Source organism: Schistocerca serialis, chromosome 2 (genome assembly GCF_023864345.2).
Source record: "Schistocerca serialis cubense isolate TAMUIC-IGC-003099 chromosome 2, iqSchSeri2.2, whole genome shotgun sequence".
NCBI lineage: Eukaryota > Metazoa > Arthropoda > Insecta > Orthoptera > Acrididae > Schistocerca > Schistocerca serialis.
The window spans coordinates 63,979,969-63,993,161 of NC_064639.1; the positions used below are offsets into that span (position 1 = coordinate 63,979,969).

Below are 13,193 nucleotides of genomic sequence, written 5' to 3' on the forward strand. Positions count from 1 at the left end.
AAACCTACAGACTTGCACTCACGTAATGCTACGCACAGATGTCATCGAGCCAGAGCTGTACCCAGCATACAGTGGCCCGTATAAAGTACTAAGAGCAGGACCTGACACATTCAAAATCGTGATAGCTGGCAAACCCACTACTGTGTCTGTTGATAGACGGAAGACAGTGTGGACTTGGGCAGAGACGTTGGGGAAGTCCCTTCGATCTCACGCCACAATGCAACCCCGTTTTCCGTCACAGTCGATGTCAAACACTACCTTCCAGAAGATGTCAGTGTCTCTAAATGACACGACGATCGTGGTATCTGCCACATACGAAAATCGACAGGTCAGCAACAGCACGGTGTCGCAATCATTGTACCGCTCCACACTGATACTACAGTCAGTCTATACAGCTGCACTCTTATCTACACTATCCAGGGATGGCATCCTACATGTGTCAACCCCAGACCACAACATGGAAAACCGGACACAGGATCAACCTACATCCCCACGACAGGCTCACGTACAATCACCAGTGGACAACCTAACGATGGCACCTCCGCTACCACCTACTCGGCCAGTACCGATGTCATAAACAGGCAGACCACACCGCAACACAACTTAAAAGACTACACCGCAATACAACTTCAGCACTCCAGGCCATTGGGGGAGGAGTCCTGTGGGGACACAAGCTCTACTGCCTTCCATCCCCAAGAATATCACTGCAAAAACAGCGTCTCTGGACCTCAGACAGAGTGTTCTGAGATGCCAAGTGTTTTAAGTTGTGCCTGTCCGTATAATGCATATAACTAAATATTGTGTATGTGAATCGGTAATGCCGACAGTCATTACACATCACGAACACTGTGTTCGTTACCCAAATCCTACACATTCATTTCCAAACATATGAGTTCTCTTATTTCAATATTTTCTAAAAACCGCACCTTAATGGATTACACTGTATTTCTAAATGTTCACTTACTTCAAAGAAAGCTGATTACATTTTAGCTGCTGCTCTGCAGCTTTTGACATGTACTATTTCTTTCAAGATCTTTTATTTTAGTCTAATGCCATACCTTGGCTCTCTCTATCTAGGATCATCCCCAGATCTAAAATGTCTTGCTGTAGTTCTTGGTATGCTCTTTGATTGGCCAGGTATCACAGAGAATTTTGTGGTGGACACAACAAAGAGAAACAGAAAAATGAGCGGACATCATTATTGGTACAGACCACCTCCTTTTTGCTTTGTTCATTTTAGTATTGCTTAAATTGTGTTAGGTGGATACAGCACATTTTGTGCATCTGGAACAACCCCAGATGAATGTACCAAGTCATAGGTGAAAGTATGGTGCAATATTAAAGACCAGCTGAGATTTGGACCAGGCATCATTTACATAAGGTAACGCATATTTTGCCAAGAAACAGATTTACATAAAAAGCAAACCAAATAATTACAGTGTGTAAGATAATACACTTCGTGGTGGAATTAATGAGAGAGTATATATAATAGTAGACCCAATGGACACTACAAGAAAGGGAACATTTAATCTTAACACAGTAGCAAGTGCTGTCAACACAAACTTTTCTGAGCTGCGCAGATGGGAGCTCTCCCTTTGTTCCCGTCACTACCTCGGTCTTCCACCTTCACTAGCCCTGTCCTCCATCAACCTGTCACCTTCCCTGCTCCCATTCTAGCAACACACATGCCTTCCATCCCACCGACACAACTACCATTTTTTATCCTTCTCTACTTCTCACCTCCTCCTCCTGCCCACCCTCCTTTCCTCTAGCACAGCTTCCCACCACTGCACCTAGCAGCCCTATCATGTCCCCAACACATCCCTGTACACTCCCACATGCAGCACCATCCACCACCCATACCGTACTATCCCTTCCCCTTCCTGACAAATGCCTCTTCCTCCCACCCATCACCTACTCAAGTAGATTGCTGCTCACATCAGATGCAGCCGCAATCAGGTCCCAGCATACAGAGACAGAGACAGTGACAGTGTGTGTGTGTGTTTGTGTGTGTGTGTGTGTGTGTGTGTGTGAGGCATGATTGTGTGAATGGTTCAAATGGGTTTGAGCACTATGGGACTTAACTGCTGCGGTCATCAGTCCCCTAGAACTTAGAACTACTTAAACCTAACTAACCTAAGGACATCACACACATCCATGCCCAAGGCAGGATTTGAACCTATGACCGTAGCGGTCACGCGATTCCAGACAGTAGCGCCTAGAACCGCTCGGCCACTTCGGCCGGTGATTGTGTGAATGTGTGTACATTTTCTATTTCATAAATAGTATTTTGTCCAAAATCTTAACATTCTAGGAATCTTTTTCATTGTGCCTGTCTGTGACTCAAAACCTCCTCTATGTGGTGAGTAGCAATCTATCCCTTTTGTATTGTTGCCTTTCCATAGTGTTGTTATTCCATCCTGGACTTTCCATTGTTTTACACCCAAATTAAAGGTTGATAAGGATGGAGATTTTTGAAGCCGATATTGCAAATAATTTCTCTAATGTGCAGTTGGAGAGATTCTCTCTTAAGGTCACATTACACTGAGTCTTTCTATCCTACAGGTGCAATGTGTATGAGAGTGAAATACACTCAGACTTCAAGAAAAATGTAGTACATCCAAATCCAAAGAAAGCAGTTGCTCACAGGTGTGAAAATTACTGAGCAATCAGTTTAATAGGTCATGGTTGCAAAATACTAACACGAATTCTTTACTGGAGACTGCAAAACATGTAGAAGCAGATCTCGGGGAAGGTCAGTTTGGATTCTGGAGAAATGTAGAAACATGGAAAGGAATACTAACCCTATCACTTATATCATAAAGCAGTTTAAGGAAAGACAAGCTTACATTTATAGCATTTGTGGACTTAGAGAAAGCTTTTGACAATGTTGACTGGAATACTCTCTTTGAAATTATGTAGGTAGCAGGGGTAAAATACAGGAGTGAAACGCTTTTTACAACTTGTACAGAAACCAGATGGTAGTTATAAGAGTCGAAGATTCTGGGTCAGTGGTTGAGAAGTGAGTGAGACTGGGTGGTAGCCTATCCCCGATGTTATTCAATCTGTATGTTGATCAGCAGTAAAGGAAAAAAAAAAATTGGAGTAGTAATTAAAGTTCATGGAGAATAAATAGAAACTTTGAGGTTTGCCAGTGAAACTGTAATTCTGTTGGAGGCAGTAAAGGACTTGGAAGAGCAGTTGAATGGAATGGAAAGTGTCTCGAAAGAAGGATATAAGATGAACATCAACAGAAGCAAAACAAGAATAATTCGAATGTAGTCGAATTAAACTAGGTGATGCTAACGGTATTAAATTAGGAAACAAGACACTTGAAGTAGTATATGAGTTTAGCTATTTGGGCAGCAAAATAACTGATGATGATCAAAGTAGAGAGGGATAAAATGTAGACTGGCAATGGCAAGAAAAGCATTTCTGAAGAAGAGAAATTGGTTAACATTGAATATAGATTTAAGTGTCAGGAAGTCTTTCCTGAATTATTTGTCTGGATTGTAGCTGTGTATGGAAGGGAATAATCATCCTGGGGTTGAAGCTCTTTTGTCCCATGTTTGCTTTCACAATACATATGTTTTTGGATAGGGTGTGCCTTTAGCAAAACACTATTTTGTTTTTTAACCCAAACATGTTTCACTGCAGTTGCAGCATATTCAGTGGGCTTTTATTTCATGGCTGTTAAAGATAGAGAATGTTCTTTAATGTCTGTATACACAGTTTGTCCTCTGCAGATGACTAACTGTGAAACAAAACAGTCACTGTAGAAACATAGTACGGAAAACCATACCATGTGGTAAAAAGGTATGAATTCATAATTTTATGTATTGTTTCAAATATCTATAATTAAGATTTAAAAACTAATATTTACATGTATACAAAAAGTAAAGAACATTTATTATCTTTAACAGCCATAAAATTTATGGGAGAATTGAGCACAGAATTTGAAATAGACACAGGACTACGACAAGGGGATGTACTGTTCCCAGTGCTCTTCAATTGTGCTCTTGAAAAAGTTGTTAGAGAATCAAAAAAAGCAGATGCACCAGCACACAGACTGGGACCAAGACATAAGGGCATGGAATTAGACTGTTTAGCATTTGCTGATAACATGGCACTGATCGCACAAGACATTACCGATGCACAGAAACAGCTAGAATTATTACAAGAACAGGCAGCTAAAATAGGATTACAAATTTCATTTGAAAAAACAAAATTTATGACTGACATCAAAGATGCACCTTCTGATCTCAAAATTGGTAATAACTACATCTCTTGAGTAAAAGAATTTAAATATTTAGGTGAATGGATTGCAGAAAATTGTAATGAAAAGAAATCTGTCAGATCAAGAGTCCAGAAAATGGAGACGGCATTTCAGTTAACAAAAAACACTTACAACAAAAAGAGTCTCTCGTGGAACTGCAAAATACGACACTATACAACAGTAATTAGACCCGAAGCTCTCTACGCATCTGAGACACTAAACCTTCAACACAGAACACTAAAAGAGGAATTAGAAGTGAAAGAACGTAAGATAATGAGGAAAATCCTAGGACCAAGAACTAAAGATGGGGTACATTATCCAAAACCCAATGTAGAAATATATAAAAATATCTCCAAAATAACAGACACAATGCGCATGAGAAGAATCCCATTCATGGGGCACTTAGAAAGAATGGACTCAAACAGGTTAACGTACAAAATCCATACATTTTTAAAGAACAAAACTACAAGACCAAACTGGTACAAACAGACGGAAAAAGACCTGAGAGAATTAGGGTCTCCAAATCTACACGATAGAAATGAAATCAGAAAAATCACAAACACACGGGGTTTTGAGGAAGAAGAGAGAAAAACTAACCGACATACATGGTCTACGCAACGAAAGGTAGCCCATTTGTTGTTCATGAAGGAATACTGGGCGAAAAGGAAGGCCAACAAATGTTGATTACGCGTGGTCCTAAGTGATCCATCCGCGAAGAAGAAGAAAGAGCCCACTGAAGATGCTGTAACTGCAGTGAAACATGGTTGGGTTAAAAGCGGACCCTGTCCAAAAACATATGTATGGAAGGGAAACAAGGACAATAAACAGTTTACATAAAAAGAGAACAGTAGCTTTTGAAATGTAGGGATACAGAAGAATGCTGAAGATTAGATGGGCCAATCACATAGCTAACGAGAAAGTACTACATTCAATTGGGAATACAAGAAATCTGTGGTACAACTTGACAAAAAGAAGGGATTGGTTGATAGGACATATTCTGAAACATCAAGTGATCACCAATTTAGTATTGGAGGGAAGTGTGGGGGGTAAAAATCTTAGAGGGAGACCAAGAGATGAATACACTAAGCAGATTCGGAAGGATGTAGGCTGCAGTAGATACTGGGAGATGACGAAGCTTGCACAGGATAGAGTAGCATGGAGAGCTGCATCAAACCAGTCTTCGGTCTGCAGACCACAACAACAATGGGTTTCCTTTCCCAGATACTCTCTGAACAAATGTCATATTTCCCTTTCTTACTTCTTTTTGAGATACTGTAGTTTCCTGCTCTTCACTGTCTCTCTTCCAGAATATAAAAAAATTAATCAAATATGTCAGAAGATTAGCATTTCTTTTTTAAATTTTAATTACACAATATTTCCAGGATTTTTTTTAATGTAGTTTCTCTTACTGCCTGTTAGTCCACATTACAGTTATTGTGGCAGATTTTAGTAAATAATTTTCCTTTTTGAAAGTTTGTATGTATAAAAATTAGCTCAAACTTACAGTGAGAATACCCTTGAAACGGAAGTTCTTTCCACAGAACTCACACGTATATGGCATAGCACCAGTATGTATCCGGTTATGCTCCCTCAGTGCTCCACGTTCCCGAAATTGTTTTCCACACACGTCACATTGATGAGGCTTGATACCAGTATGTAAAGTCGCATGCTTTCCCAGAAGTCGTGCAGTCTTGAATCTGTTGACATCATAAGACACAGTGTAACAGTGTTTTTGGTGCACTAATGTGAAACAGTGGTCAGCTTTAAAACTATATTCTGACACAAAGAATATGAAAACAAAATATTGAGAACAAATTAGAGGAACAAGTTTTATAGTCTGGTACACAACTAAATACGATTCCCATCATTCCAGTTTCCTGTTTCTTCACAACATGATTTATGGTGGCTCCACTGGAACCGCAACCACAAATGAAGATGAATAGTAAAACAGGGGAGACACTGGAAAATAAAAGAGCAATACAAAAGACCATCAAAAACGAGATCATAAGGGACAGAGTACAAAATCGAGCAAGTCAAGGATGTGTCAGGAGACACCCACGGACTTTCTGAAGGAACCATATGCTTAAATGTCTCATGGACAGAACAGGGAACTAAAATCTGGATGGCCAGGAGGGAATTTGATCCAACTTCGCCCTGAAACTGACACCGTATTTTACCACGGCTTCCACCACATAGCTTGGTAGCTATGGCAGAGTATACTAATGTAAAATACGAGTAAGCAATATGAAATGAACCGTGTTCATCTCATAGCAGTTGTTTCTCATTAATTTACACACACTAGTTAGAGGCACAATGTTGCTGGATAAAGTTCTGCAGTGGTGCAATATTACACGATTATTTTCAAAAGTTCATTCCACTGATGATGGAGGATCAAAGGCCACGTTTTACACATCCAACTATAGCCCAAACACAAAAGCTGAATTGATACTACTAAAATATTACGCATAATACTAAATTCTCCACAACCTCAGAAACATAACAGATTTGTAAAATCTAAGGCAAGTTTCAGAACTGGCACAAAAATTCCTTTAAGGTGAGACACTTTACATCATTTTGCAGTCATTTGAAATTGTGTATCAATTACATTAAATTTATTTTGCTAAGTTGTCAGAACTGGGTGTGGGTAGAACAGCAGAATCAAATACGTTTGCTACCACATTAATATACAGTCCGATAAATGTAGTATGCAGAGGGAAAACACTTTTCAGTTAAGATTACCAGAAATTAAAACAGCGAGGGCCATCAGCCAGCTTAATTCTACTACAAAGTAGATATTTAAAATTCTTTTTTTGTCATTTTACATCCCTGAAATTGGTGGGGAGAAAAATGTCTACCAATAGATTTTAGAAAAATGACAAACAATATTTCACAGTGACCTCACATCATTATATGACATGTAGACCTACAATTCTTTTATTTATGTGAATGGTTGTTGTTGTTGTGGTCTTCAGTCCAGAAGCTGGTTTGATGCAGCTTTCCATGCTACTCTATCCTGTGCAAGCTTCTTCATCTCCCAGTACCTACTGCAGCCTACATCCTTCTGAATCTGCTTAGTGTATTCATCTCTTGGTCTCCCTCTACGATTTTTACCCTCCACACTGCCCTCCCAATACTAAATTGGTGATCCCTCAATATCTCAGAACATGTCCTACCAACCGATCCCTTCTCCTAGTCACGTTGTACCACAAACTCCTCTTCTCCCCAATTGTATTCAATACCTCCTCATTAGTTACCTGATCTATCCATCTAATCTTCAGCATTATTCTGTAGCACATTTCGAAAGCTTCTATTCTCTTCTTCTCCAAACTATTTATCGTCCATGTTTCACTTCCATACATGGCTACACTCCAAACAAATACTTTCAGAAACGACTTCCTGACACTTAAATCTGTACTCGATGTTAACAAATTTCTCTTCTTCAGAAACGCATCCCTTGCCATTGCCAGTCTACATTTTATATCCTGTCTACTTCGACCATCATCAGTTATTTTGCTCCCCAAATACCAAAACTCCTTTACTAATTTAAGTGTCTCATTTCCTAATCTAATTCCCTCAGCATCAACTGACTTAATTTGACTGCATTCCATTATCCTTGTTTTGCTTCTGTTGATGTTCATTTATATCCTCCTTTCAAGACACTGTCCATTCTGTTCAACTGCTCTTCCATTTCCTTTGCTGTCTCTGACAGAATTACAATGTCATCGGCGAACCTCAAAGTTTTTTATTTCTTCTCCATGGATTTTAATACCTACTCTGAATTTTTCTTTTGTTTCCTTCACTGCTTGCTCAAAATACAGATTGAATAACATCGGGGAGAGGCTACAACCCTGTCTCAATCCCTTCCCAACCACTGCTTCCCTTACATGTCCCTCGACTCTTACAACTGCCATCTGGTTTCTGCACAAATTGTAAATAGCCTTTCGCTCCCTGTATTTTATCCCTGCCACCTTCAGAATTTGAAACAGAGTATTCCAGTCAACATTGTCACAAGCTTTCTCTAAGTCTACAAATACTAGAAACGTAGGTTTGCCTTTCCTTAATCTAGCTTCTAAGATAAGTCGTAGGGTCGGTATTGCCTCACATGTTTCAATATTTCTATGGAATCCAAACTGATCTTCCCCAAGGTCGGCTTCTACTAGTTTTTCCATTCGTCTGTAAAGAATTCACGTTAGTATTTTGCAGCTGTGACTTATTAAACTGATAGTTCGGTAATTTTCACATCTGTCAACACCTGCTTTCTTTGGGATTGGAATTATTATATTCTTCTTGAAGTCTGAGGGTATTTCGCCTGTCTCATACATTTTGCTCACCAGATGGTAGACTTTTGTCAGGACTGGCTCTCCCAAGGCTGTCAGTAGTTCTAATGGAATGTTGTCTACTCCGGGGGCCTTGTTTCGACTCAGATCTTTCAGTGCTCTGTCAAACTCTTCACGCAGTATCATATCTCCCATTTCATCTTCATCTACATCCTCTTCCATTTCCATAATATTGTCCTCAAGTACATCGCCCTTGTATAGGCCTTCTATATACTCCTTAGAATTGGGTTTCCATCTGAGCTCTTGATATTCATACAAGTGGTTCTCTTTTCTCCATAGGTTTCTTTAATTTTTCTGTAGGCAATATCTATCTTACCCCTAGTGAAATAAGCCTCTACATCCTTACATTTGTCCTCTAGCGATCCCTGCTTAGCCATTTTGCACTTCCTGTCGATCTCATTTTTGAGACGTTTGTATTCCTTTTTGCCTGCTTCACCTGATAAGGTGCTCCAATTCCTGGAAGATCAGGAATTTTCTCCTTGGCTTTAAATGTCAATTGCAATACTGATCAGGTTCACTCTGAAATTTTCTACATGCATCTGACATAAATTGATTTGCACAGAATGTTTATGGTAATCATATGAGAAGTATCTACCAATACTTATTACTTAGTCCCCCTTTGTTGCTTTCAGAAATCCCATTCTGGAACAGGAGAGTCAAATGACTGGCCATCTGCCATATCCCAATTAGTGAAGTTGTTCTTGTTAAGTTAATCTCTTTTGCCATTTGTGGAGTTCTACAACAATGTGTATGAGTTGTGAAACACATGATTTGTAGGCAAATTGCCTTGATATGGCGGGCACTACTTGTTTTTACATGCAGTGATGCTGTTGAAAATAATGAAGATAAGGGTATACTCTACAACTGCAAACCACCTTGAGGTGCACTGTACCAGTTATTAGGGTTTCTTCCTGTTCGATTTACATATGGAGCGTGGAAAGAATGACTGTTTCAATGCGTCTATAAGTGCAGTAATTATTCTAATTTTACTCTAACGATCTCTGGCCCAGGGTCTGGGTGTTTGTGTCGTCATCATCATCATCATCATCATCATCAGCTTTACTGTTGTTCATGACAATTGTCAAAAGATGTCTACACAAGAAGTCAAATGTTCTCAAGGATGAAAGAGAAGTAAAAGATTCTAGAATGTGCATCAGGAGGTAAAGTGAACAAGCTGAATTTCAATTAACTATGTATTTATTGTGAGACAGATGCCTCTGTATCCTTAAAGGCCCAACAATGGAAGTTAAATAAACACAGGCGAGATAGTGTGCGCCTCCTAATGAACTTCGGACACCACAAAAAATATAAGAATGGCTGCTTCAGCTAGAGCAGATGAATGGGGTGAAGGCATTTTATGGAGGCTTGGCACTGGAACAGATTTTAAAAAGCCGCAGAAAGTAGGTACCACAGTTACTGTCACATGCATTTCCTTCTCTTTGCATCTTTTTCAAGACATTGTGGCCAGCTGGAAAGTGCTGAAATGATTGACTGTATAAACTTCATCGTCAAATGGATGGAAGAAAATGAGGAATTGAGTCACTTTATACTGGAAGACATTCTGCAAACACATGAACCAGTTGCTCCCAGAAAGAAATATACCCTTGCTACGTTGCCTGAAATATGTAAAGCAATATATTTGTGGTACCCAGAAACAATCAATTCCAGCAATCCACAATATGCTTTGAAATGTGAGGTCCTCAGGTGGAAAGTGAATTCATTGGATAAATTTCCCTCTCCTGACATGTTTTCAAGAAGTGTGAATGACAAGATCCCAAATTCTTTGAATGTCGTTTCAGCCATGGGTTTCAGCAGTTCATAAGGTGAAGTGACGAAATTTGAAATTTCAGCTTTTCAGCAGCCTCTTGAAATCATAATCAAAAACCCAGTAACACAATTTATTCTGACAATGCAGGCATAAAAATGGATACAATTGATGGCAATGACACTTTTCATGCAACGTGGGGTATTCAGTGTTTTACCCCCAAAAAATCCCTGATCCCAAAACCCCTAGGCCTACTGACAAGATTAAGTCATTACCTAAAGTGACATCCTTGAGAGAGTCCGGCAGTATTCCACTGGGGCGCTTCGACAAACCTAGTGAAGAAGGTTTAACCACAATAATCTTTGAAGCTATAACTACTAGTGAAGCTGAGAGAGGTGTACTGGCGAGGTCAAGAGATCTGCTGTGGATCTACAGGAAATGTAAGAATGCTATCAACTTATCTGAATGGAATGGGTTTAGGAAGACAATAACAGCCGGTCGGAGTGTCCGAGCGGTTCTAGGCTCTTCAGTCTGGAACCACGCGACCGCTACGGTTGCAGGTTCGAATCCTGCCTTGGGCATGGGTGTGTGTGTGATGTCCTTAGGTTAGTTAGGTTTAAGTAGCTCTAAGTTCTAGGGGACTGATGACCTCAGAAGTTAAGTCCCATAGTGCTCAGAGCAATTTGAACCATTTGAACAATAACACGTAACCAGCCCTCACGCATGTTGTGGCTTCCATTTATCGAAGTCCCCCCCACCCCTCCAGATGTTGACACCATCTATATAGCCCTCAAAACAGCTGTTAAAAATGTAAGGAGCAACATCAAAAAATCTGTTTGTCACCTTCAATCATCCACTCTATATAAAAGCAAGAAAAATTCTTGCTTCCTGTGGACTACATTGTGAGCTGAGCTGTGTAACCATGTGAATTGATGGCTTCCATTTCCTTCATGGCTGCCACGGGGTTTATAATGGATGGGAGTGGTTTTCAAGATATATACATTGTTTGTTTCACACTAGTATTGACAAAAACCGTGATGTCTGGTACTACCATTCAACAGCTGTAAGCACTTTTGGCTCAACTTGCTCTGCGTGAAATTATTCTATCAACACAGGAGCTATCACAGATGGAGCAAACAGCACTATCATCTCTTCTTGACATCTTTGGGAATGGTGAATTTGAAATGAAAGACCCCATTGTGGAATAAGTGATGTGGAAATTTCAAGCACAATGTGGAAGAAGTGATGCGGAAATTTCAAGCACAGTTACAAAACTTGGAGGGAAGAAGCCCAACAGCTAGACTAGGTGCAATATTTTCATTTGGTTTCAATACTCACACAATTCATTGAGGATGAGAGATGTGGGGATTAGGAGTTGCACCCATCAATCGCAAAGAACTATTTTCATGCAAGTGACCACTTTAAATATGCCAAAGCAAGAAAAATATACTTGCAGGATATGCAGGAACTTAATAAAAAAACTCACTCCGACCAAATATGAGCAATTTGTGAATAACGTTTATTTTACCAGCAGGCAAACCAAAAAACACTGGTCAGAACATATGGTCAGACATGAACACTCAACATGTTCTCATGAGGGCTATATCCATCTCTGGGGGCTTGTCATGAGGGCAGGGGGTTACAGATAGAACTCTGGCTAAATGGATTGCTGGAATGCCAACAGCAGTGGACATTACACACCAAATTGAGGACTTCTGTGGTGTATTGTTTACCTCATCCGATCAACACGGTGATACCACAAATTCTCCGATGAAACAGGACAACCCTGATGTGGATAAATTCGGTAAAGGGTTTGATTCTCATGATCCATTCCCCAAGGAGAGTCCATCATGCCCATTAGTACCCTGAGGAGGGATCTGAGAAAAGCATAAAATCTGCTGAATGTGCTCAAAGAGCACATTTTATGTCATCTGCTTCTGTTTTACTTGATGAAACAATGTCACCAACTGTGTCAAAAGAAAGTTTACTATTAAATGAACTTAATAAGAAATGTCTATCTCAATGTTGACAGAAAAATTACGAGGTGAAGGGGTCAGGTCAAGCAGGCCATTGAGGATGCAGACTCCTTGATTGTTGGCATAGCCGTAGAAAAGTCAAGAAAGGGACGCAAGGTCTTCATTGTTGGGGAAGATACCTATTTGTTGGTCCAACCAACTGACCACATAGCTGGTAGTAGAGAACAGGAAGGACTGTCACCAATATCTTTTTTATGAAACCTTTGAAACGCAAGCAAGGCACATCCATCTACACGCCCAACAGTTCTAAGCTCTCTGAAGAAGGCAAGAAACATGTTATTTCTACACACCTTCAGTGACTGTGACACGACCTCTACATTGTTTTGATATGGCAAACTAAAATTTATAAACAGTTTTAAAATGAATGTGAGTCTCCAATACATCACATCAGACTTCATGGAACCCAACACCACTCCAGATACGGTAGCTGAGGCAAGAGTGAATTTCACTGTGTGTCTGTACACAGGTCACAGCTACAAACTTTTGAATTAAATTCATCTCCAACCATTCCAGAGAGTTATAACGAAAAATAGTATCTTCAATTTAACATGTTTGCCTCCCACTGCAGCCATTGCTCACCAGCACTCCCTCAGTGTCCATTTGCAGGTTCAGATCTGGAGGAACAATCACCTGGATCCACTGAAATAAGGACTACTGCAACCACCCACCAACTCCAGGAACTGCTGAACACAATATCCTGTATATGCAAGAAGGTATTTCAAGCAACTTGTTCCTGCACGAAAGTGTTCATAAATTGCTCGGCTATATGCAACAATTGT

At 40.0% G+C, this 13,193-nt stretch overlaps 1 protein-coding gene across 1 annotated transcript in view; it reads right to left on the reverse strand.

The window, feature by feature from the left end:
- LOC126456766 (zinc finger protein 879-like) overlaps nt 1–13,193 on the reverse strand; it is a 375,729-nt gene that overhangs the window by 47,562 nt on the left and 314,974 nt on the right. The window contains exon 7 of the mRNA XM_050092524.1: nt 5,781–5,973. Coding sequence (XP_049948481.1) covers nt 5,781–5,973 — 193 coding nt within the window. The remainder of the gene's footprint in view (nt 1–5,780; nt 5,974–13,193) is intronic.